The sequence below is a fragment of the Pieris rapae genome, chromosome 10 (assembly GCF_905147795.1).
Source record: "Pieris rapae chromosome 10, ilPieRapa1.1, whole genome shotgun sequence".
Taxonomy (NCBI): Eukaryota; Metazoa; Arthropoda; class Insecta; order Lepidoptera; family Pieridae; genus Pieris; species Pieris rapae.
Genome location: NC_059518.1, coordinates 6,023,116 through 6,048,799, shown reverse-complemented (window position 1 = coordinate 6,048,799; position 25,684 = coordinate 6,023,116). Strand labels below are relative to the sequence as shown.

General features: G+C 33.7%; 4 protein-coding genes across 8 annotated transcripts in view; 2 read left to right on the top strand and 2 right to left on the bottom strand.

Annotated features, from left to right (window-relative positions):
- LOC111004466 (nuclear factor of activated T-cells 5) overlaps positions 1-9,834 on the top strand; it is a 65,327-nt gene extending 55,493 nt beyond the window's left edge. For 4 of the 5 annotated variants that reach the window (XM_045629757.1, XM_022275504.2, XM_045629758.1 and 1 more), the window contains 8 exons: positions 563-745; positions 2,072-2,252; positions 2,842-3,026; positions 3,415-3,595; positions 5,174-5,313; positions 5,458-5,580; positions 5,720-6,932; positions 7,607-9,834. In XM_045629757.1, coding sequence (XP_045485713.1) covers positions 563-745; positions 2,072-2,252; positions 2,842-3,026; positions 3,415-3,595; positions 5,174-5,313; positions 5,458-5,580; positions 5,720-6,932; positions 7,607-7,611 — 2,211 coding nt within the window. In that variant the 3' untranslated portion in view covers positions 7,612-9,834. The remainder of the gene's footprint in view (positions 1-562; positions 746-2,071; positions 2,253-2,841; positions 3,027-3,414; positions 3,596-5,173; positions 5,314-5,457; positions 5,581-5,719; positions 6,933-7,606) is intronic. The other variant, XM_045629755.1, reaches the window with a different exon arrangement.
- An 805-nt stretch (positions 9,835-10,639) lies between these two features.
- Positions 10,640-13,879, bottom strand: LOC110991326 (prolactin regulatory element-binding protein). Its single transcript, XM_022256659.2, has 7 exons — positions 13,558-13,879; positions 13,071-13,423; positions 12,857-12,995; positions 12,443-12,600; positions 11,943-12,186; positions 11,247-11,406; positions 10,640-10,845 (listed from the first exon to the last, which is right to left on the bottom strand). The coding sequence occupies exons 1-7, from the start codon at positions 13,690-13,692 to the stop codon at positions 10,760-10,762; spliced, it is 1,275 nt and encodes a 424-aa protein (XP_022112351.2). The 5' UTR covers positions 13,693-13,879; the 3' UTR covers positions 10,640-10,759.
- Positions 13,880-15,190: 1,311 nt separating this feature from the next.
- LOC110991325 lies at positions 15,191-21,852 on the bottom strand. Its single transcript, XM_022256658.2, has 10 exons — positions 21,402-21,852; positions 21,014-21,218; positions 20,802-20,938; positions 20,178-20,328; positions 19,418-19,532; positions 18,638-18,870; positions 18,059-18,179; positions 17,388-17,563; positions 16,539-16,733; positions 15,191-15,978 (listed from the first exon to the last, which is right to left on the bottom strand). Exons 1-10 carry the CDS (start codon positions 21,662-21,664, stop codon positions 15,817-15,819), a joined length of 1,758 nt encoding a protein of 585 aa, XP_022112350.1. The 5' UTR covers positions 21,665-21,852; the 3' UTR covers positions 15,191-15,816.
- Positions 21,853-22,040: 188 nt separating this feature from the next.
- On the top strand, positions 22,041-25,245 carry LOC110991324 (type II inositol 1,4,5-trisphosphate 5-phosphatase). The gene has a single exon (XM_022256657.2). It carries the CDS (start codon positions 22,148-22,150, stop codon positions 24,710-24,712), a length of 2,565 nt encoding a protein of 854 aa, XP_022112349.2. The 5' UTR covers positions 22,041-22,147; the 3' UTR covers positions 24,713-25,245.
- The last annotated feature ends 439 nt before the right edge of the window (positions 25,246-25,684 follow it).

Sequence of the window (25,684 nt, the reverse complement as noted above, 5' to 3'; positions counted from 1 at the left end):
AAATCAAAAATATTTATTCAGAAGTTCGTAGTAGAAAATTTGATATAAATAATCCTTAGTAAAGCTGTTTCTAAGCAGTGTTGGCCTAGTGGCTTCAGAGTGCGACTCTCATACCTGAGGTCGTAGGTTCGACCCCGGCTGTGCACCAATGGACTTACTTTCTATGTGCGCATTTAACATTTGCTCGAACGGTGAAGGAAAACATCATGAGGAAAACGACATGTCTTAGACTCAAAAAGTCGACGACGTGTGTCACTTGAGGCTGACCACCTACTTGCCTATTAGATTTAAAATGATCATGAAACAGATTCAGAAATCTGAGGCCAAGACCTAAAGAGGTTGTAGTGCCACTGATTTATTTAAAGCTGTTTCTCAACGGATTATTATACAAGTAACCGTTTTGTGGGTTAACCCGACATCACAGACTTTCAATAATAACAAATATCGCGATAATTAAGTGTGAAATTTAGTTGTCAGAGTTCTTATCACTGAGGGTGTGTGTTGTAAATATTAAAAAATACAATTTATCGTTTTTAATTAAATGTCTGATATTTTTTTACAGGTATTTATCGGCACAGACACAGGCCGAGTGGCGCCACATATGTTTTACCAGGCGTGTCGGGTGTCAGGCAAAAATTCAACTCCATGTAAGGAGAGAAAGGAAGATGGTACCGTCGTCATAGAAATCGACCTGGAGCCACCCAAGAACTGGCAGGTCACCTGTGACTGTGTCGGGATTTTGAAGGTACGTTTCTATGTTTAAAATAGTGATCAGGATTTATCACAATGATTTCCAATAACTTCTTTACCAGATTTAGACATATGCTAAACATACAATTTGAGTATTGCTGAAGGATAACGAAAATAATATTTAATTTATATTTGGCGTGACAAGTAAAACATATTCATTCTTCAGACATTTTGTGAGAATTATCAAAACTTTATTCATAAAATGATTCAAGAATTATTAACCTTGACCGAATTCATAAATTCATTGATGTAGAAGTCTGGCAACTTCACTCGACCAAAAGTCCTCAATGTCGCAAATAATGTTTGTGTTGAATAATTTTGCAAATTAGAATGTTTCTTTTTCAGTAAATAAAAAAAAGGTTTATTAGTTATGCATTGTCATTATGGTTATTGTATTGTTAAGTATAATAAAGAAATCTTACATAATTGAACTTTACTTTTAAAGGTTGTTTACTGGTTCAATAATTTTATCTAACAAAATCAAAGCCTGTACAAATTTTAAACTACAAAGCCACGCGAACGACAGATAAGCAATCGGACGTTAATATAGTAACATCGCCCTTTGTCCCCAATCTTCGTCTTGCACTATCTAGGGTCAATGTGCCGATTACTGGAGCACGCATATCTTGACAATAGACAGCCCTCGGAACTATTATCATTTTCCTGTTGCTACTTCTAGCTACATTGTCCTTTGAATGATTTTAGTTCGACTATATCTTGCGATCTTAAAATCCAATTCTTTTTGCCTTATTCCGGCGTCATATGGTTACAATAAAATCAATCAATTAATTTCAATTTCAAAAATTCTTTAATATAATATTAAAAGTGCTACATATCCAGTATACATTAATTTCCTGGAATGTAAACAAACAAACAAACGTAAAACTAAACACGTTTTTAAAAGCCGTATTGCTATTTTTTAAAACTTATAAAAATAAAAACAGATAAAAACTAAAGTTATAATTTTTTGAAGAAGAAGGTAATGCAATCTTTAGATGAGATTTGCATTTTTGACATGTCTAGATTTAATAACTACTAAAACTAAGGGCCTGTTTCACAACGTCCGGATAAGTTCCAAATAAGCTATTTGTTACTTATTTGTAGGATAAACAGTATTTTTGCGTTTCACGACTGTCAGATAGCGCTATTTGTCATGAAATGCGAAGTATCTTATTCGGAACTTTTATCTTTCGAATAATTTATGTGTTGCATAGCTATTTGGCACTTTATCCATACATTGTGAAACAGGCCCTAATAATGATTGACACGTACGTAATTTGTAAAATGCAAGCGTATTAAAATTATATGTTTCTGTTTCTAGGAGCGTAATGTAGACGTAGAACACCGCTTTGGAGAGTCGTTAGGTGGAGCGGGAATAGGCCCCCACGCAGCTCGAGGGAAGAAAAAATCTACCCGATGTCGCATGGTCTTTCGAACTGAAATAGTGGACGCTGCTGGCCGTTCTGAAACTTTGCAAGTGTGCTCAACTCAAATTATATGCAGTGAGTATTAAACTATAGATGCTAGCTTGCTGTGTAATGGATAAATCCAAATACTGAGAATTATCGCACTATGGTGATTAATTAAATTTGTTTTTGTTTGGTTTAAATAAATTTGCTAGAACAAAATGTTATATTGATTCATTTACAATCAGATCTCATAGAATTTGATGTCTAAGATGTGCTATTGCGTTTTGTAGAAGCAATCAAGTAGTTGGTGTGGCACTTATTTTTTGGAAACAAACACATACACTAACAACATTATCTTGTATTGCTGTGTCACGTGCTTATATTAGATAAGTTTTTTAAATCATACGTATAATTACGTAACGTACTTCAATTCGAATATAATTACGTTTAGCATTGTAATAGTATAAAAAGTTCTCTTCGCTTTTTTTTTTATTTGTTACTTCGAATGACATACGTTATTATTTTGCATGTTTTATTGTCTTTTATTAACAATAATACATAGCTTCAATCCGGTAAAAAAGTGTTTTCTTTAAAGGACTATATTTTGTTTCTTCCTCGAGCTATTATGAATTTTGTCAACTAGAACCAAGTATATCAATTAATCAAATGTTTTTCCTTCCAGCACAACCACCAGGCGTTCCAGAAGTGTGTCGAAAGTCGTTGGTATCGTGTCCGGCGTCGGGAGGTTTGGAGTTATATCTCCTGGGTAAGAACTTTCTGAAGGAGACACGAGTGGTCTTTAGAGGGGTCCATGAGGGCAGAACCTGGGAAGAGGAGGTGGTACCTGACAAAGAATTTTTGCAGCAGGTCAGTACTTAGACTCTAGTTTATTTATATTATTAACTTCTTAATTTAATTAACGTGTTTGTTGTGATTTTATACTGCTTCTAAAAAAATATGAATATAGCAATAGTGTAACCATACCATGTAGTAATAGTCCCATCCCCAGGCGCAACTTTAAAAGTAATGAAAATATTTTGATATAAATTTATTGAAGTCATAGGTTAGATAAATCTCACTGCAAACGGCATTCGTATCTTCTCCCTTTCTTTTCGTTTTCCTTACTCTTCTTTCCTCTTCTCGTAGCTTCTACTCTTCTTTAATAACTTTCATACGTTTTTATACCTTTGAAAAATCTACAAGTACTAAACATTAATTACGTGTAAAAATCTTATAATTGCATAATCTCTTTCAGACGCACTTGGTTTGCTGCGTCCCGCCATTCGCCAGGCCTGAAATAACCGAGTCCGTTGGTGTACAAGTGTTTGTACGGTCTGGGGGCAAAGCCTCCGAACCTCACTCATTCCTCTACACCCCGCCCTCGCTCGAGACAGGCCCGGTGCACAGCACGCGACATCATGCCCATGCGCACACAGGTATGTCCCAACTCCCATTCGTTACGCAACCACTGCAGGTCGTGCATTTTTTTTTTTAATTATAAAACAATAACATTTGTACTTAATTCGTTTATAATTTAAAAAAATGCCCGATCTTCATGTATACGTATGTCATCAATACCTTAATATTGTCGTATATGATTGTAATATGTTGCATGATTATTAACAATATGTTGCTTCCGTCGAATGAGGATTATTGCTGTGTTATAATTATTTTATAAATATGCATAATACTAACAGTTTAAGCAACGCTTTCTGAAGTATCGATTTATTTGTTCTTTAAGAATATCAAAGAATTTAAAAAAATAATAAATGCTTGTTTATTATCAATGGAGCTTCATAACTCAGCATTCTTATACCGATAAGACTTTTTTCTAAATTATGTGCAAATCATCTTACTAATTGGTGTTAAATGTGATATATCCAATGATATTTTAAATGAAAATATAGTATAAGGAAGCTTTGTGAATACGTACAAGCAATCTTAATACAATTATTGAATGTTTTTAAACACTTGTATCATAATAACGTGGGTTTTTTTTGCAAATATATTGCTTTTACGTATGAAACGTAAACGCGTGTATAAATATTAATTGCTTGGAAATGTCGTTAGCTTGTCATCTGTGCATGTAATTGTATAAGATAACTTACAGTTCTAGTTATAGTATTGAAAGAAATGACTGATGCGTATATGCGTACTATTTCTTTCTGCTCTGTTCAAGCTAGGTCTGTCTAGGTAGCGAGCTCGCCTGCTGCCCGCCGGCGCCGCCCAAGTCTCTATGGTACTGACACACACCCACAACGACACACTCATGTACTGTCCCACTCCACACTTACACTCACCGTATATTACTCAACATACTTTGACGGCTTGATCTTGAACGACAAGCAATGAGATGTACAGACTGAATCGATAAGATACATCCCATAGGAATCGAGTAGATGTATCAGATTTATTAGATATGTGTAAAACAATTCTAATTGTCTTTTATTTTTATTAATAATCAATAAAAACATTTTTATTAAATTGTTTATAATAAAGTATTTATTTTTGTAGAAACTGTTTTGAATTGACATTATTTACACTTACAAATGTTACTTACCACAATTTTACTACACACACAACTCCTACACAAGAAATACAAAACAAGAATTGTACACTGACAGTTCAGCCCCCATACACCCCCGATGTAGATTTAGTTCGCGCCTTACGAATTCGGACGTTTTGTATCCATTGCAGTCTTATGTTATTTTTCTTAAGCGTATAGGAACTCCAAGATTACGAAGAGGTCAATATGTAAGTGTTATATATAATGTATTCAGTTTAAGAATTACTCGTTAGATTATCCCACTATCTAAACGTAATTTAAAGCTATACAATTTTAATATGAAATGTTTGATTGAATTAATAAGTATGAATATCAAGACTGCACATTTTTGATAAAGAATACAACTAATTGAATAAAACATCACTTTGACTGCAATGGATACTGCAAACGTTAAGGCGTGGGTCGTGTGCCACGCGAAGGGTATAAGAATAATCGTGCTTTCTCTCAGGAGACGACCGCGAAGCCCGGCCTGTGGCCTGGTGGGGTGGAGGCATAGGAATGGGGCTCATGCCGCCCCCGGCGCCTCCCAATCGCCGACCGTCCATCATAGTGCCCGATCCTCACTCTCCATTAGGACTCAAGAGCGAGGTGAGTTGTCCTCCATTTCTTCACTAATTAAAATTAATTAAGTTATCTGGTTGAAAGACTTACCGTATGGAGTATCTTCTTTTTGAGATTTTTACCGGTCTATATCCGTGTAGTAAGTAGGGGTTGGTTGTTGGTTGGGCGCAGGTGACGGATGAATCCAGCCAGCAGTCGGAAGGAGAGGACAGGGACGAGACGGCCCCGGACGGACTCGCCGGTATGGATCTACGGCTGAAGCCCGAGAACATCGCCACAGGCGGGCCACCCCAGGTCTGTGCCCAATAACCTCGCTTACCGCTCTCTCTCATATTGATGCACGCTTTTTACTGTCATTTCGAATGGTCTTCATCTCGTTATGTTATCTCAAATTTATGGAAAGACTAATCTTATAATCTTAATATCATTAAAGCAGGTTGGATTCGTCAGCGGCTTCGACTCCATAAAGCTATCGCCCTCCAACAATTCACAAAGCGAACCTCAATCGTCTATCACATCTTTCTCGCAGCAGCTCGCCGCCATACAGAACCAAGTTCAGACTGACAAAATGGTGGAGTCAGTTACCGCTGCCATATTTAATTCTGACGGTGGCGGACAGATATACGTCGACCAACCGATCATGCCCATAAGTCAAATGAGTCAGATGCAGCAACTCATCTCCACCAAGACTCAAATGGACCCGCTGGAAACCGAAATGAAGGTTTTAAATCCGGAAATGATGATGACCGACACGAGCATGCAGACGTCGGTGCTTCAATCGACTAATGAACAGAGGCTCATGGTTTACAATCAGGTGCAACAGAACACGGAGGAGACATACAATCCGTTCAGCGGAATGACTAAAATGGAAGCGTCCCAAATCGAGCAGCGGTTGGCGCAACAGAGCGCTCAGATGGAAGCCCTAGTGGAGGACGCGATGAAGGCGACGGCTGCCATCTTGCCCTCCGACGCTGCCAAACTCGACGAATTCGTTAATTCCCGAGTGGACGACCACCTCTCAGGTTCGGCCACTTCTCCGTCATCGGCGTCGCACGCGTCCGATATCCTCCTGAGCCCTAACGCTCCTATAGTACAACGGAGCTCCGGTTCTGACCTGCTCGCCCCCATGCCCCCCTCCTCCATCTCCCCCGACGTCATTCTCAACCCGCAGGTTTCCCCGAGCCTCCTCTGCGATAACAATCAAAGGATCGTCATGCCCCCCGGCCCTACCCAAGAGGAGCTCATGATGATCCCCGACATACCCACCTCCGTCAAGACCCCGCCCGCAGCCGTGAAATCTATGATATTGAACGCGGCCGCCGAGATCTTGACATCGGATTCGGCGATGAACGCTCTAGTGAAATCGGCCATAAGTACGGCCAACATTTTCACGAACGAGAACGTGGGCGGGAGTGGGGTGATGCCGACGACGGACGCGCAGCCGTCGGATGAACCCCCGCCGGAGACCCCCCTCGACGCCATGTCGCAGGCTGTCAGCCAGGCGGTTACTCAGGCCGTTAGTCAGGCCGTCAGCCAAGCGGTGAGTCAAGCTGTGAGTCAGGAGATGACGGGCCCCGTCCAAGGTCTAACCGATATGAGTGACCAGGACCTCCTGTCTTATATTAACCCGTCGACTTTTGACCAGGGTGAGTACTACCACATGGACGTTTATTATAGCGAATAGATTAGATTAGTCACTTTATACAGATGAATTAAATTTCAGAATATGAAAAATAAACTCTTACGCATATCGTCGATGTGAGTTAAAGTTGTATAAATATTTTTCATATTCCAAAAGTATTATTAACGTTTCACTAGTCTATATTTGACAATTATTATAAACATAGTTGTAGCCAAATTATTTAGTAACTGTTATACAATAATTTAATTTTATTACTATTATTTGATGATGTAAAACTTTAAGAGACTTACCTAACCGGAACGCCAATGTAACTGATTACAATAAATACAAATAAGTTAAAATGAGAATTGAATACCAATGACTAGTATACGAATTACGAAGTAACAATGAAGTCCCGGTTTGGTAAAGCTAACGTTGTTTAGTTTTGGTTGTGAGTGTTTTATTCGTGTTTCTAATATTAGAGTTTTATACTTACTGATTTAACTGCTTCAACAGCTGTTGTTATAAGAGTACTTATTTACTTTAGTAGTAAAGTTTGTGTTTTTGTGGTGTTGGATTTTTATAAGATACCAGTTAAGATAGATATTATTTATTCTTGTAACAACTGCAAAACGAATGACATACTAGATTTACTTTGTACTAAGACTAAGATAAGTAACATGGCACCGTCTTTTGCAGTGTGAAGGAGGCTTCGCGGCAGTCGTTTCTCACAGCTCGTAAAGCATTTCTCGTGACGTACCGAGAGCAGTTTTATGTGAATTCTTTATAAATCACTGACGTGCGATTCCCTAACGTAATCTCTCAGTGCGTGCAACAAAATGATTCTCATATATTTAGGAGTATGAATTGGTGCGACGGCGTGTCAATTATCAAGAGTCAGTATTACAGGGCTATAAATATGAGGAATTGTGACTCGGATGCGAATGTCAATTGAATCTTTGGTACTTAACGAGTGACCGAATGAACGAGGAATTTCATTCGTTCGTTGTTCGTCGGTGTCGCTGCTCGTTGTTGCTATTAAAGTATGTATTTGTGGTTAGACATGAGATGTTGTATTTTGATAAAGTTAAATATTTCGTAGTTTATGTAAATAATAGATAGCTTTGAATTTATGTTATTTCTTCATATATCGATTGCTTAAACCTGGTGTTTGATAAAAAGCATTCCGTATATCCATTAATTAATTCAAGTTAAATTAACAAGAAAAATTTGAAATGTATTGCGCAGTTTCTGACAATTCTATTATGTACGAATTCGCTTTAAATTAGTTTATTGACAATGCACATAAAATAATGAAATGCGTTTTTTATAAGATGTTTGTTACGTTATTGAGAATTAGTTAATTTTAAGCAAAAGTACTGATGTTTATAGAGCAAATGTTTAAATATATCATGAATGTTCATTTTTATAGCTAATGTCGAATGCTACATGTTAATTGTGCCATTATGTTACTCTAGGATAGTACGTGTTAGGTTTATGTGCGAATTATTTTGGTGTCGAAGTTGTTTGGCCGACGTTAATTGCTCTTTGCCAAAAACCAAATTTTAAGTTATTCGATCAATCTTACGTCCTAAAAATATTTTTGAAATTTAATCTCTATTAATATAACTAGTATAATTTTTTATATTATAAATATAATACTGATGTACCTTAAAGTTTTGCGCTAGTTGAATAACTACTATATACTTATATTGCTTTGGTTTTGTATTGTTAAAATAATATTTTGGTGGTCGTTGAGTTACACCCACAGGCCGTAACACCTTTATTTTTAAACCAGTACGAAGGGAGGACTATTTGATATCTGTATTTTATTGAACTGTCATCTGTATATGTACTGTATAATAGTAAATATTGAATAACACTACTGTAACAGTTGTAAAGTAACATTTGACTTTTAAAAGTTTTTTTTTAATTGGTTTAATAATTTACTGTAGCTTAGTTATGACAAAGTACTACTCAATGTTAAGAAGCTTACAGCTGCGCTGTTGACGGAAATTTGAGTTTTTTTCCAAATATATTTTATTTTTAGCATTCAATGCATTTAGAATATAGGTACGGTAGATAACGGTGCCCAATATTTAAGGCATCTATAACAAACAAATACTCATATTTGCCAATCTTCGCAACTGTATATTTAAATCGATTACCCAAAGAAGAATAATATTAAATTATAGTTTATAATTAGATTGGTTGGTCGAATAATTTATGCGAATTTTGCCCGTTAAATTGTCGAGACAGCTGAGAACGTGCCTTTAAAATTAAAATATAGTGACTGCTTAACGCATTTATTTAACAAACATTCCGAATTTAACGTTTGACAAATTGAATAATTTATTTTAAATACGTTGAGCATGTCGCTTATAATATATATAAATATATCACTATGTAACAGGGACCATATGCATCACTACACAAAACTTCTACAATCGCCAAAATTTTATAGATGGATATTTTTAATCATATAGATTATATATACGGAATTATATTATATCTATTAAATCTTACTTTTTGGGACGCGATTAATCATTTTTAAAGTATCCTTTAGAATTTATTGGAATTTTAATGTAGTTGGTGTAAGTCTTCCACTAAAAGAGGCACAAAACGACGCATTTATCAACGAAGTTATTGTTACTAGTATGAAAAAAGAGGTGTAATAATAATTTTAATTATTCGCTATAAAATGTGGCTAACACTCGGCCCATTATTCGATGCAGAACATTCTCCGTGGTAATAATAAACGACATTATTATTATTATTAATGTTGCGCCTGTTTCTTCATATTGTCCCTAATAATGCGACGCGCACGCGCAGTTCTCTAGTCGGTCGAAATATCAATGCAACTTGCCGGTGTTACAATCATGTATGTTATTTGTTTTGATGTAATTGATTAAATGTTATGGAAAATATATTATGTTTTTATTATTCATCCTAATTCCACATTCATAATAATTAATATCTTCTTTAAATCTCCGTTAAATTAACTCGTTAACGAGAATGTTATGAGAATGGCATATATGTTTATTAACATTATGGAAATTTTATATACATACCTTGATTGTGAGTGGAAAATAAGTACCCCACTCACCCGGTTTTTAAAAAAAAGGTTGTAATCATCTTACTTGACTTTAAGAAACTGTGCTATGTTTCTGTTTGAATGTGTATTCCGTTTTGGCTTTTGTGTAGGTATAATATAACTATTTGAATATTGTTTAATGATTAACTGCAGGAATACTTTATCAAAATAAATAATATTTAGCTACTAGTACAAAAATGCATTGTTCTACTGGTTGAGGAACGAGGTTTTTAAGATTATTTTATAGAAAGGTGTGACGATGTCTAATTGCGGAAAATGAGTCCACCTAGCTGTCTAAGGGTGTGATGATTCTGGTGAGTAAAAAAGCTAACACTTCAGGCTTCCGTTGGTAAAGGAACTACTACCGAGTCTGGGGACTTGGCGCCGGTTTTCCCTTTTTTTCCATATTTTCTATTCGTAGAAATCTTCAACTCTTTAAGTTGGTGTGTTTGTGTTGGAAGGATAAGTTGATCAATTTTTTCGTGTTCGTCCTCCGCCCTCAAAGGGCTGATAACTGACTGACTGACTGTTAACAATCTTAGTCGGTTTGTGCCTTGCAAATACCCCACTAACCCGACAAATTAGTCCCTAAGAGGAATGTTATTATTATATAGTAAATAAAGAGAAATAAAACCATATTTTAACTGAAATATGCAATTTGTTTATTTGATTCTATTTATAATATGATAACTTAAATGAGCGATGTACAGATTGCCTATACCTAGCCTATCCTCCACATACTTACATATAGGTAAGAATTATATACCTAAAAATGAACATACGCAAAAAGTGCAAAATAATACGAAAATTATTAAAATTATCGCTAACCATGCGGGCATCGTACCTGAAATTAAGTATAAAGTTAGTTAGTTTTACAGTTTAATTTATAAAATTTATTATATCAAACAAAATCCTATTTTATTCAACTTTACAATAAAGATGAAAAAAATAAGATGCTGCAAAAATCTAATAACTACACCAAACAAATTCATAGTGTAACAATAATTAACTATTTAAATTGATGGCGTGGCGTGCACTTAACCCATTTTAATCCTAGATTCGGTTTCTAGCAAAACAATAAATCAAGAATCCTATAGTGTGCCTAAAAAAAACAATTATTCACAGAAATATGCCTGCTCCATTATGATAAAGGCATACATTATTCAGACATCAGGCAGATGTATTAACTATTGATACAAAAATGTTTTTGTCCTAAAATATTAATAAAATCAATAATTTCCTTACTGCGTTCAGGCAGAGCGTGCACGACGAGACAATTGTCCACTGATATTGAGAGCAACGCAGCCTCACTGCGCGATGTGATAGATGGGCCATACCCGCGAACGGGAAGGAACGATAGACCCGTCACAAACATACGGTGCGCGCTCTTCACGTGCAACACACGCTAAAAAAAACATTAAACTATCAGATTTCGATCAACAAAAACTTAATTTCTCATATAAGCCTACTAAACTTAAATCATCGAAACGTTAATGAATAATTGATAGACGATGCAAGAAACTATTTTTCGACGATAAATCTTATTCAAATAAAATTTATTTTTATGTATTGAGTACTGTTTGCCTTATGTACCTAGTGATTTTTCGCCTTTCATGTTTATGTGCGCGATGTATATATTTATTCTACACATTGCTTTTTTATCTTAATTGCGAAGGAAACATACGTTGTAATGATAATATGTAGTACCAATTAAATATTTAAGCGTTAAATCTATTTATCTATATATTTCTAAACTATTCTATAATCATGTATCGCCTATTTTCAATCTGGCAAATAACTAATTATTGTGATACAAAATAAACAGCTCTTGAGATTGGCTCTTAGGGCATATAGCTTTTCCTAGATCAGGTAGTAAATAGTCCTCGCCTAGCTGGGTAAAAAAATTGAGATTTTGGAAAGACTAAGTTGCTAATGCATTACCTGCAAGCTAAATGCAATATAGATATCAACAGATCCGCTAAACATTGTGCCCACTCCAACAAATCGACCATCATCTCTCACGGTTAAGGCAGACAATGCTTCATTACACACAACACTTTTTTGCAACACCCCACTATCAGGTTCCCATAATTGTAATAAGCCAGGTTGTTTGCCAGACCTTGACAATGGGTTGGCAATCGTAAACATTCTGTGCTGACCTGGTTTGTCTTCTACCATTGCAAATCTATAAGAATTAAAATTTTTTTTATTAATTTCTTATTGTTGTTCTTACTGAAAAGAATGAAGATTGTATATACACAATAGTTTATAACAATGTTATTACAGATTTTAAAGGAAACCAACAAGTAATTGAAGGTAATTGTTACAAATTATAATTTGACTTATGACCATAGATTACTACTACTGACCATACTAATGACCATAGATGATTTCTACTTAACAATTCACATCTAATATATGCATCTGTGTTTATTACTTACTTGCACCTCCTAAAAAGAAACTTGGTGCCATTAGGCGGTTGACATGTGAGTTGCAAAAGAGGTGCAGCCTTAGCTTCCGAGCTCCACACATGAGCAAAGCCATCTTTAGCAATGCTCACCAGCTTATTGCCGCAAGGACTAAAATCTATGTCATCTAGCTAAAAAAATTTAGACAATTTAATTAAATAAACCACAAATTGCATTTTATTTTAGATTGTTAATTACTTAGAAAAATATTTTAACTATTAAATTGAGATGCAAAAGATATTTTTTGCACAAAATGTTTACAAAATAAGTTTTCTTAAAAAAAACATAATGAAATATATATTTCTTAATGTAGTATTTTCAAATCAAAAAAACATAAACAAAACTTCTTGTTTCAATAACACTTATAGGATATATGTAATGATTAACCTCTTTTGTATGACCCTGAAGTTCAAACAACAATTGCATTTGTGGAAAACTCCATACTCTAACAAGGCCATCAAAACCTCCTGTTGCCATAAGATTGCCAATTGGACTTATTGAAACTACTCTTTGTAATGGATCCTCTCTGAAATTATATTATATTATGATGAACTTATCATATTCTTTTATATAGTGAAGATGTTTTTATTATATATTTTACCCAAAATCTGTCTGCACACTATCACAAGGCCTCATTTCAAATGATATTCTTTTTTCTGTAGTATTACAATTATTATCCATTTTGGAAATATTATCATTTTCAGACACAGTGCGGCGGCGACGTCGAACTAAACCATTTTCTGCTCGAAAGCTCCCTCTCCTCATCTCCGCTGCATCCACCATTCGAATATTCACTTTGTACAGCTGGCAGTGACTCTCTTGACCAGCTGTTAAGTAGGTTCGGTTCTGAATATTCCGAACTGATAAATTCATCACTACATTTGGACCAGTCTCATGCCTCATCACTTCTTCTGCCACAAATTTACTACCATTGTGCGAGAGTTCAAATATTTCCTAAAAATTGAATTCAGTGAGAAAACAAAAAAACATTTGTGTGCCACTACAATCGATAAAGCTGTTATAAAATTGAGAACGCGTATAGTTAATTTAGTTTCATGTTTGATTACATTAATATGACGTATACTTACAAATCCATTTGCAACGCCTGTATTAGATGCTCCTCCTCCTCCAGCCACGATAACATGTCGATTCGTAAGAGTTTGAAGAGTGTAAAGAGGAAAATCAACCTTTGCAAGTAGTCCATCACATCTGTTGCGGGCCATTTTTAATAATTATCACACATCAGAGTTAATAAGCTGATAATGAATCATTTACTTTATCTTAACTAAAACACAATACTATAGGACCATTACATTTTAATAAACATTTAGAATAAAAATACTATTACAAACTAAACAACTGGCTTAAATCTTACAACTTCCAACATGACAAAAGTCATTATCTGACATATTGACAGCTGTACAATGACATCTAATGACGTAGAAATGTTGCCAACTGTTATTCAAATAATATTTCAATCCCCGTGGATTACTTATATGCTGGAATCTCGTCTATAGAATCTATGTTTAAGCGAAAAATAAAGAAACGCGCAAAATCTAACTAGAAATTAAAAGTTGGTATTAATGAAACAATTGTTTTAATATGATAACATTCATAACAAAAATATCGATTGATAGTCGTCGACATGAAATTTATATTAGGCTTTCTTACTTTTTATTAAGGAAGTTAAAAATCTATAGGTAAGGCGTTTTCCGTTAAATTCTCAATTTTGCACCGCAAGATTTTGTTATAAAGCTTTGCGACGATGCAATAATGTTTTAAAGTAAAAGCGTTTATTTATAACAAGACGTCAACGATAATGACTCAAATGTAGGTCAATGAAATAAAATATGCAGATACCTTGGCAACGTTAATTACTACGTTTTAGAATATAAGGAATGAAATTTCAAATAAAACATATAAACTTGAGAAATTGCGTTTTTACGACTTTATTCTAAAAAGCGTAAAAATATTTAAAATCCATTTGCTATAAATAATTTTATTGACGACTTAAAGGCTATAAACATTTGTATTTTATTAAACAAATAAAATTAATTAACATTTATTTTTAACCACTAAACATGACTACTAATCTTGTTTAAGTCGTCATTATTCTTACAAATTTAAATTTAATTACAAAAAACACACGAACTCAATAAGATGCATCATATGTTGTTTAAAAAATAATTGAGATCTATGAATTAAGCAAAGTAATGTAGGCGGTTCCGTTTATATATATGTTCTACAAAAGTTGTGATACCATAATTGTACAGTAAGTAATGTTGCTATCTGCGAATAATTGAATCTTTATTTTGTAACAAAACTTGTACTTAATTATAAAATGGCTATTAAAAGATAATTTGATCCACTAATCATCAGATTTAGAGTCGAGTCTAACCCTAAAAGTTCTGACAGACAAACCTTCACTTGTAACAGAACATAAAATCGTAATTTTTTAATTAATCAAGCTGAACAAGGAACAGAGCCAAACATCGCGAAAATTTTAAATTATCTTTCTAGCAAACGCTTTTGTCGATGATATCAGCAAAAAGCTACCGTCATTTTGCTAGTATACTTGCTGAAACTCTCATTTATTTTTCTTTAATGTAAAAATGTGGAACTATTCACAAATCCTCATTACAAGTGCATTGCTTAATCAGTAACCGTAAGGCAAAATCCTAGCTTTTAAAGCAAATCTACCATTGCCTAAAAATTCGTTACTACAATTTCGTCGCTTTCTCCAGTGTGGTGCTATCACAGATCTAAATAGAAAAGAGAGTTTTGGCAAAAATATATACTGCACTTTAGATGAGTCATTTAAAATCTAAATAAAAAAAATCAGAGTCGAGGCCTAACGCTAACGCATGTCAGAACATTACGTAGAATCATCGTTATCGACTTAAATCTTAACCTGAATAGCCCTATGTTATAAACAAGAGAACAATTATATCATTTTTCACATAACTAATATCCAAAACTTTAGTCGTTCAATATCGAATAATATCATATAAATAGTTCAATATCGAATAAATCAAAAAAACGAATTATAAAACCATCTTGTGGTGTCTCGGTGTTTTTTAAATCATAAAATCGAAAGGCACGTATATTTTAAAATGACAGTCATAATTATACTTTTTGGATCGGCTAATGAACGCCCCTGTTTACTACTACATTCGTACATCTCATGAGAAGTAATAAATGGTAATTTTAATTCAGTCACACATAAATTTAGGAGGGAGGTTACAGTGCTTTTTGGTAATTAGGCATCTCTTAGTATGTTATGTTAATAATGTAAAAAATCGCGTTTATATGCATATAAATCCATATAAATGTAAGATATAAGTGGTTTAGTATGTGAATATGATTGATCGAATGAGGCCATCGCGGACTGAGTCGCTGCTCTGTCCAATGCCGAAGTTGAAGAAGACTGATTCCGCAGCTACCTGCTGTGCGCACGTGCCCATTGGATACCAACCCACCTTATTAAATACTATACCTACTTTGTACACCTGCAATGATAATGCAATATTAAGACTCAATTTATTTACAATATATATATATTAAAAATATTATTATGTGTATTAGTAATTCAGTCTTTAGTTATAAGATAATCTAAACAATAGAATTAATCGTAGATCAATAAGCACATAAAATATCTGAATTGTTTCCTTGTTCATTGGTTTCATGTTTATTTAAAAAAAAATGTATTTAACCGATAAAAACGTAAAATTATTTATCTATTAATTCTGACCGTCCTGTATAGTAATGTATTTTTTGTAATAGGAGGCAAACGGGCAAGATGCTCCCCAGTTAAACCCACATTGCCAGAAGGCTTGCAAGTGCGTCGCCGGTATATAAAGAAGATTATATTATGTGCAGTATGCAAAACATATACAATATCAGTTTTTTTTAAAACAACATTTCTTATGTGTCTTTCTACGTATCCGTAAAGCTAATAAACAATAATTGTAGAAACATTTCTTGTTTATACTATTTTTTTAATTTAGTAACAAATATTATTTTATGATATAAATCAGATCTCAAGATAGTCTAGTGTAAAAATAAATACCTTATTCCGTTGTATATAAACGGGTCGGTTGAACATGATGTCAAGTAAATGTCGATATGGCACGCGACTGGTGTAGTGCGTATACGTCAATCGTGCTCCGTCCGCATCCAATAGATGTGCGTACAGAAGCTCAGAATAGCCCCCCGCCCCGCTACCCGTAACCGCGCTTTCCTCGCTCGGCGCTTGAGTTGGTACCTGATTTTAGTGTTTATTAGTATTGATTTTTCGTTTTGCGTTTTCTTTGCTTAAAAAAGAGACTCACTGAAAAACTAAGCTAGTAACAGATGAGTTGGGATTGATGAAGTAACTATTATTTCAATTTGCTTAATTAAATAAATAAGTATTTTCTTTCCTTTCTTTTTAAATGTTTCTATGTCAACTCTTTTGAATTTGTATAATGACACTGAAAAAGTTTGAACGTATAGCAAACACCATGTTTACTATTCTTATTATTATGAAATAATGCCTAAAAAATAACTAAACTTAAGTCCATGTTTATAAGGTGAAAGGTATAAAATGTTTAATTAATTTATAACTCAAGGCCATGGTAATGTAACATAACGATGAGAACGAAAATAGAAACCAAAATTAAATTTAGTAATAATCAGACTGTGACACTATTTTATAACATACCAAGCCGAAGGTTTGAAAAAAGTTTATATATATTTTTTAAATATAAATTATAGATTTTGACTATGTTATCGCCACATTTTATAGTCATTATACCAACAAATTAGCAAAGTACATTACACATTACATTACTAGCCATCACAAAACAGTTTTTAATTGTTTTTTGGTTGTATGTTTACACCAGAAATAATAAAAAAAACAAGTAATACATAAACATACCTGAACGCCCAGGAGACATATATTTTTATCCACCATGAAGGTTACTGAACAATCTAATACGCTCGTGTTAAGGCAATCTGTTTGCTGAACTACTGCGCGTTGACAGTAGATCTTATGCAGGTCCGAATTGTGACGTTCTGTGTGGTCGACCACCATGCCCAGGACTGGCCATAGACCTGGGTGAGATGTAAAAGGAAAATACAAAATTATGATTCATTTCGTTGGACAACAGCACTTGTAGACTGCGCCATTATGATTGACCAATCTTTTCTAATAAGATCTAATGCTTTACAGTGCCTTTAGTTTTAGAATCTACCCTTAAATACTATTTTTACAATATAACCTTCCTACACTTCTATAACTATGAGCAAATTGACTTATTAAACACTCCAATGACCCACGGATATCTTTTTAATTGACTTAGGGTGGATTCGACCATACAAGAGTAAATCTTATCTGTCCCGATGACGATAATATTTTACGCTTATTTTTCAAATCGTGATACATACAACTTAAAAAGCATTCGAATTTATCATAAGCAGTCTCAGTAGGTTTTTAAATCAGTATACAAAGATATTTTGAGGGGATATTTATAATTATATATTAATATTATAATAAAAAATATATGGAAGAAAAAACTTATTAAAAATAAAAGATCATAAAGTACTCACTCTCATGGCGCGTGGGTCTTGGGTAAGAGGGACAGGTGTTTGTTGAAGGAGCGGGACGACTGTTATCCCACACTTGCTCTACTGCGACCGGACTGGGAGTGTCAACCACAAATGTTGTCATCTGTTACAATTTAACTTATATTTAAGATTTTTTTACTAAATTAACTTGGTGGTTGCGCGTTCTATTGTAAATAGCTTTCTATTCTAATAATGTAATAATAATAATAATCACTAAGGCCCTAGAAATCTTGAACTACCTTGGCCTCAGATTGGATCCATATGGCATGCATATTTTTTTAATTATTATAAACAAGTGTAGTATGACTGTGCTTGCTGTAGGGAGTGTATGTTTGTGACATTGTATGCATTAGATATTAGATAAGGTCTGGATTAGATTTGTACGATTTGGTTTTGGTATGCATCATACATTATATAGGCAAATGCAAGACTAGTCATACTTGATCTTCGATCTTTCTTATTGATGGCGTCGACGCCTTATTATAAAATGTGGTTTAAATTTTGTACCGTAGTTTGATTACTATCATTTTCATAAAACTTCACATGTCCATATAAACTTACATTACATGAAGGTCCACAACCGATCAGCTGTTTCCTTGGACTCCTACAAGTTGAAAAACCAGTTGGCATTGGCACATCAGAGTTGTTTGAAAGGATATTCATGAGGACTGTGAAAGCCTCTGACTCGGTCAAAAGGGAAGATCTTGCTGGGCCCTCAGCAAACTGTTGTGCCGACAATGTCAGAAATCTGATCTTCTCGATGGCACTGCGGAGGGTTGGCTTGCTTTCAGAGGCTATAATAAAAATCACTCAGCATTATCATCATCATCATCACATCAAGTTATTACATACTTTCCACAGAATATTTAAATTTAAAAAAATATACATTGAGTTGTGGTTATTACATTAAATTTTTGCTTAAAAATCTATTACACATAACCACCAGGTTGATGGAAGGAAAGTCAATTCAATAAGGTCAGAAGGTCAATTCTATATCACCTAGGGGATCTCTCTATTATCTTTGTCAACTATTGTTAGAGAGGGCTTGCATTTAGGTACAAAAATTATAATTTTATGAATCTGCGACTGTACCCAAATTTCATATTCATAAAAAAAGCAAAGACTGAACTGTATTTCAACGCACATAATGACATGTATAATGTTAATAAATTCTACAACTTTAGTGTTAGACCAACAGCTACTCCAATAAATCCAGCACTGTAGAATAAAAACTTTTTAATAATTTTAAAATGTATGTTTCGTGATATATAGGGAAATGAATTTTTTTTGACCTGGTAACATTATGAGCCGGTATAATTATACTTAGTGGTTAAATCATACTTTTAGGTTTCTTGCTGTCTGGGGGCTGAACGGAATGGTCTGAATTGTCACAGGAGCGACATGCCTCCATTGCAGCTGCCGGACTGTTTTCAGCACTGCTCTCAACATTAACTACCTGTAAGTAATTAAATTAAAAACTAAAATATACATAGTTAAATAAACCATCTTTACACTGTAGCAACTCTAACATGGGGCAAACACATTTCTGCATCTGGATTATTGAAGTACCCAAAACTAATTGGAGGCTTTGTGTTTTAACGATTATACTGCATTTAACTGAAACAGTTATTATGCAGGCATACTGAAATGAAAGTCTAACTATAACTGTAAATCTGTGAGTTTGGGATAGAGGGATTTATCAGATTTCAACCTGATTTTACAGTTCATATTTCAATAATGGTAGTGTGTAATCAATACATTTTAATATTTCTAATCAAATACTGCCTAGTTTGGCACTTTTTTGTGAATATTAAGGAAATTTAAGGTTAGGCCAACATCCCATAAAAATTCCAAAAAATTACTAAAATCATGTAAATTTAGCAGAAAATACAGTAAATAAACTATTAACAATAAAAAACAAGATTTTGAATAATTAGTTTAGGGAATCTAGTTTCATAGCTAAAACTCATAAAAGATATGAAACAGAAACATTTTTTTGGCATAATTCATTTGCTTTGCTTTGACAGAAATCTGATCATTTATCATAAATATATAATAATAAGGATTGTTTTATTATTTTTGTGTCTATCTGCTGCAATACCTGTGTATTGTCCTTAGATGTAGATGGTGGTGGACTTTTAGGAGCAGAGTCAGATTCTCTTTGTTCAGTTGATGTACTCTCTGTTGAGGGACCCTCAGTAGAAGGACTACTGCTCCGTTCAGCATTCCGCTTTTCCATAGCTTTTGAATACCTATAATTTATGATTAGAACAATTGATAAATATAATTTTAGTATATTTTCTAATAAAGAATTTTTACATAAAGTGAAAACTATACAGACTAAGTGTCATTGTAATGTTAATAATTTATAATGTAGACAGTACAATATAAATAATAAAATTGAATACTCTTCATAAAAATAATTTTGTTTATTGAGAACTATCAAGTCATTTAAACTAAATAATTGAGCAATTCAAATAAGAAATTATTAAATCTTTAGTAAGGTTCAGAAACAAGATTTAGTACTGAGTATGCCTTCCAAATGTGAAACCCATTTGATATAGGAGTCATCTTAGAAGAATTCTAGACTACCTCACCATGATAAGACTTAGAATGCGACATTGGCAAAATTGTGGTTTACACAGAAGTCACCATTAAAAATAAAGTGAAGTGAAGTAAAGTAGACCATGAATCTTCCCATTAATGTTTTAGTGGTTGCAATCACCTCACTGCAGCATTAAAAAGATCCATTTCTGAATCAATATTGAGGTGATCCAATGAGAAGACTGTAATAACTGTATTTAATTCCACTTCTTCAAAACTGCTATCATTTAGCACATCTTTGGTATTAGTACTGATGATCTGTAATAGTAACATAATGTTGATAAAACAAAGACATGTTAAACCATAAAATCAGATTAAATGAGGGCATTTTACCTGCAAACATTTTTCCATCAAAACATTTTCATCAAACAGCCGAGCAAACTCATATGCTCTACAAGCATTTTTTGGATATAGATCAGACCAGAGGTAACGGGTGCATTCTTTAACTAAGTGTGGTAGCATATATTTTTTAGCTCCATAGCACAGCTCACAAGCTTTATCAAATGAACTCAAATTTATGTTTCCTGTATATATATACCTGTAAATTTATATATAAATATTATAATATCTTAACTTTTTACTTATAAGCTATTAGGTGGACTGTTGTAGTACATAATTTATAATTTGTAATATTGTTTTAATTTACTTAACAAATCATGAAAAGGAAATTATATTCCTACTATATATCTTTAAATGTCAATATATACACGCAATTACTTACTCTAGAAGAGCCTTAAATGCATCAATCTGAACATCTAAGATTGGTATTGGATCATTCCTTTCGGGCATGCCACCATAGAACATTGCCTCAAACACGGGAGATGCCATCGCCAAAATAAGCTTGTGACCAGCTATCACCACTTGATTAGGATCGGTACCCACCAGAAAAGTGCAATCTGACCACTGGCCAGTTTGAAGCAAGTATGCTCCTCGCTGTTTTAATTCTACACATTCTAATTGCCAGTCAGTTGGGGCTGCCGCCATTGCTTTATATTTGATACAACTAAACTTATCGTGCAGAAAACTTTATAATGTAATATTTATTTTAATATATTATTGAAGCTGTTTGAAACTGGGGAGTGGGGGCTCATAAATTATTTTGTCCATTGACATTTGACAGATGACAACATAGAACACATATAAAAGCTGACAGTATCCATATCACAAAAAGTGAAAACGTCTAACGAGTAAAATGTAGGATGTACGATGTACTAATAATGAAAAGTGACTATTTTCATCGATTCACGAATATTTGTTTTAACATTTGATTATAGTGATACTCGATAGTGACTCGCCTGACAGTCTTTCAAGTCAACACTACTCACATATTTAGTGATTACATCACTATAGCATAGCAGAAATGTTAATATGTTGCTTGGTTCCACAGATTTAGTTGGCTCGAAAATATTAATATATTTTGTCAACGATAATGGTTTCTAACTAAGATTTCCAGTTAATGGAATAAATATGAATCACGAGGAAATAAAGTCAGTCGTGCAGGAAAAATTCCTATCCAGCGAAAGAGTTACAGCTTTTCTGTGTGATGCTAAAGTGCTCCACCCAGAATGGGTAAAAAGAGATAGACTTCTTGCTATTGTGGAATATGGAGACGAGAAAGCTGTCTTTTGTTTATTTTCGTCGTGTCACCCACCGAAGTCTTTTACAGACCTATCTATTGAAATTGTATTACCGATTGATAACAGTTTTAAATGTGAAATAGATAACAAGCCCTCTGATCCTGAGGCAATCTTGTACCTGAATTTACAATCTCGTAACAATAAGTTTAAGTTTGAAATCCAAATGACTCCGCGCGTTGATAATTTTGTCGACGATTTATTCAGAGGAATAGAAGCAGTAAATAAGATTTCGACACAGCCAGAATTTGTTTGGCTAAAAAAGTATAGTATTAAAGATGAAGAAGATTTTATAGCAGAAAATATTGTGCTTCCTAGAAGTGGCATTGCTAATATGCCTAACACAGCTCCAGTAGCTATCAGGGAGAGCTTGATAAAGCGGAAAATGTGTGACAAGGAGTCAGAGTACACATTTACAAAACAGTTTACTGTTTTTTGTGGTACATGGAATGTTAATGATAAGTCTCCCATTATTCCACTAAAAGGATGGTTAAATATTGACAAAGAACCACCAGATATATATGCTGTTGGTTTTCAAGAGCTTGACCTATCTAAGGAAACTTTTCTTTTTGACCAAACATTTCGGGAAGATGAGTGGTATTGTGCAGTTTTGAATTATGTTGACAAAAGAGCAAAATATATTAAGGTAGAAAAAGTACGACTTGTTGGAATGATGCTTGTTGTCCTTATCAAGGAGAAACATTATCCATTTGTGCGTAACATTGTGTGTGACACAGTTGGAACTGGAATTATGGGTAAAATGGGAAATAAGGGAGGTGTGTCAATAAGATTTGACCTGCACAATACTTCTCTATGCTTTGTAAACTCCCACTTAGCAGCTCATGTAGAAGAATATGAGAGGAGGAACCAAGACTTTAGGGATATCTGTAATAGAACTCGGTTTCCACAATTGAACCAACAACCTAAAGCAATTAAAGACCATGACCAAATATATTGGTTAGGTGACCTCAACTATCGAATTACTGAATTAGACCCAATTACTGTGAAGAAGCTAGTCAATGAAAACAATTTTGGACCTGTTCTAGAATGGGATCAGTTAAAGCAACAGCATAAAAACAAAAATGTTTTTGCTGGTTATCATGAGGGTCTCATAGCTTTTAAACCCACCTACAAATATGATCCAGGGACTGATAGTTGGGATTCCAGTGAGAAACATCGAGCCCCAGCCTGGTGTGATAGAATATTTTGGAAAGGAGATCATGTTACACAATTAGATTATAGAAGCCATCCAGCTTTAAATATAAGTGACCACAAACCTGTTTCAGCTATTTTCAGTTCTGAAATTAAAATAATAAATGAAGAAAAATACAGAAAAATATATGAAGAAGTTATAAAACAATTAGATAAGTTGGAAAATGAACTGATTCCACAAGTAAAAGTTGATGTTACTGAAGTTGATTTTGGAACAGTTAGGTATTTAGAATTACAAGTACGAAGCATCACAATTAAAAATACAGGAAAATTACCTGTGGAATTTGAATTCATAAAGAAACTTGATGAAGCAAATTTCTGTAAGGAATGGCTTATTGTTGAACCATACAAAAAATGTATTTGTGCTGATGAAACTTGTGAAATCCAGTTAAAAGTACTAATTAATAAGACATCTGCATGCAAAATGAATGCTGGGACAGATCAATTATATGACATTTTAGTTTTACATTTATATGGAGGCAAGGACATCTTTATCACAGTAAATGGGACGTACCAAAGAAGTTGTTTCGGGTGTTCAATAGAAGTTTTAGTTAATTTAAATATGCCAATAAGGGAGGTGCCTGTTGGTAAGCTAGTAGAACTTGAAAGTAAGAGAGATCAATGTGTGTCAAACCAGTCAACATATTCCATACCAAAGGAAATTTGGTTCTTAGTTGACCATATTTATTTACATGGATTAAAAGAACCAAACTTGTTTGAGCAACCTGGTTTACATTCTGAAGTATTACAGATTCGGGATTGGCTAGATACTGGGTCAATTGATCCTATCCCTGGTAGCATACATTCTGTTGCTGAAGCTCTGCTGCTGTTACTTGAAAGCACAGCAGATCCTATCATTCCATATAATCTTCAATCTGTTTGTCTCAGAGCATCCACTAATTATTTACAATGTAAACAAATTATTATGGAATTACCAGAGTTCAGAAAAAATGTTTTTCTTTATTTATGCGAATTTCTACAGGAAGCTTTACAACATAGTGCTGAAAATGGTTTAGATTCCAAGACCTTATCAACCCTTTTTGGAGCAATTTTTTTAAGGGATAACCCAAATTTAGTTCAAGAGCCTCAATCTCGTATAAACAAACAGGTCATTGACAAGAAAAAAGCTCAATTTGTGTATCACTTTCTTATTAATGATCATAGTGATCTCATATTTTCAAAATAATTTATGTATTAGAAATTGTGTTTCAATAAGCAATTAGAATACTCATTTTTGTTGTTTTCTAAATCATTTCATTTAAATCTGTCTAATATGTAGTAATTGCATTTTATGAATTAAGGGACATATAAAGGATCATGACATATTAGATCTAAATTGTGTATATAATTACATTATTGTACTGTTTTGTATATGCATTGTAGTAATTAATAGTATACCAACGAAAAGTAAGCGGCCAATGTATGTAGATTTAGAATTTGTAAGTATTTTAAAAAGTTAATATATTTAGTCATATATTCTCATTTACTTAATAACATCACTGTTATCATATTTATTTCCGAAAGGGTGCTCATATTTTTGCATAAGTATAATTTTATTATCACAGTACAATTGCTAAAAATTTGGTTGTTGATCATAATATTCTATTGTATAATAGTAAATATTAATGAAGGAGACTTGTTTTTGTCATTATTGTGACTAACTAACGATAGTCGTATGTATAATATTAATAATAATTTATTAAACTCTTTACTAAATGTTACAATATATTTCATTGTCAAGTTAACAAGTGACTATATCTTAACAGACTTTACAAATGCAGTATGCACTTTCATTTTAAATAGTTGATACTTCATAGTACCCAACAGTGCATGAATGCTTATAAAGTGCCCCCTGGTAAGCGGAAACACTGTTGCTGCAGTTTATTGCTTTACTAGCGTCATAATAGGTGGCGCTATTATCAATGTGATTACAATTTTTATAATACAATACTTTTATTCTGCAATATATCCAGTAAATACATAATGCATGCTAAAACCTTGATGTGACAGTAATATGATTTCATAGTTAGGACCTGTTAATTCAAATAACTGTGTCTATGGTACGATGGCCCTAGATCACTAGATCGATTAAAAATCAAATTTAAGCGGCAATTTCAATTTCGACCAATCACATTAAAGCTTGAATCTCTATGTCAAT

Excerpts from the sequence above, each read along its gene's own strand:
- LOC110991326 (XM_022256659.2), bottom strand. The coding sequence starts at position 13,692 with ATGGCCCGCAACAGATGTGATGGACTACTTGCAAAGGTTGATTTTCCT. Across the intron at positions 12,996-13,070 it reads AGTGTGCAGACAGATTTTGG|AGAGGATCCATTACAAAGAG; the intron begins GTAAAATATATA and ends ATATAATTTCAG. Across the intron at positions 12,601-12,856 it reads TTCAGGGTCATACAAAAGAG|CTAGATGACATAGATTTTAG; the intron begins GTTAATCATTAC and ends AAATTTTTTTAG.
- LOC110991325 (XM_022256658.2), bottom strand. The coding sequence starts at position 21,664 with ATGGCGGCAGCCCCAACTGACTGGCAATTAGAATGTGTAGAATTAAAA. Across the intron at positions 20,329-20,801 it reads CTTTTTAATGCTGCAGTGAG|GTATTCAAAAGCTATGGAAA; the intron begins GTGATTGCAACC and ends CATAAATTATAG. Across the intron at positions 19,533-20,177 it reads CATCTAAGGACAATACACAG|GTAGTTAATGTTGAGAGCAG; the intron begins GTATTGCAGCAG and ends AATTACTTACAG.
- LOC110991324 (XM_022256657.2), top strand. The coding sequence starts at position 22,148 with ATGAATCACGAGGAAATAAAGTCAGTCGTGCAGGAAAAATTCCTATCC.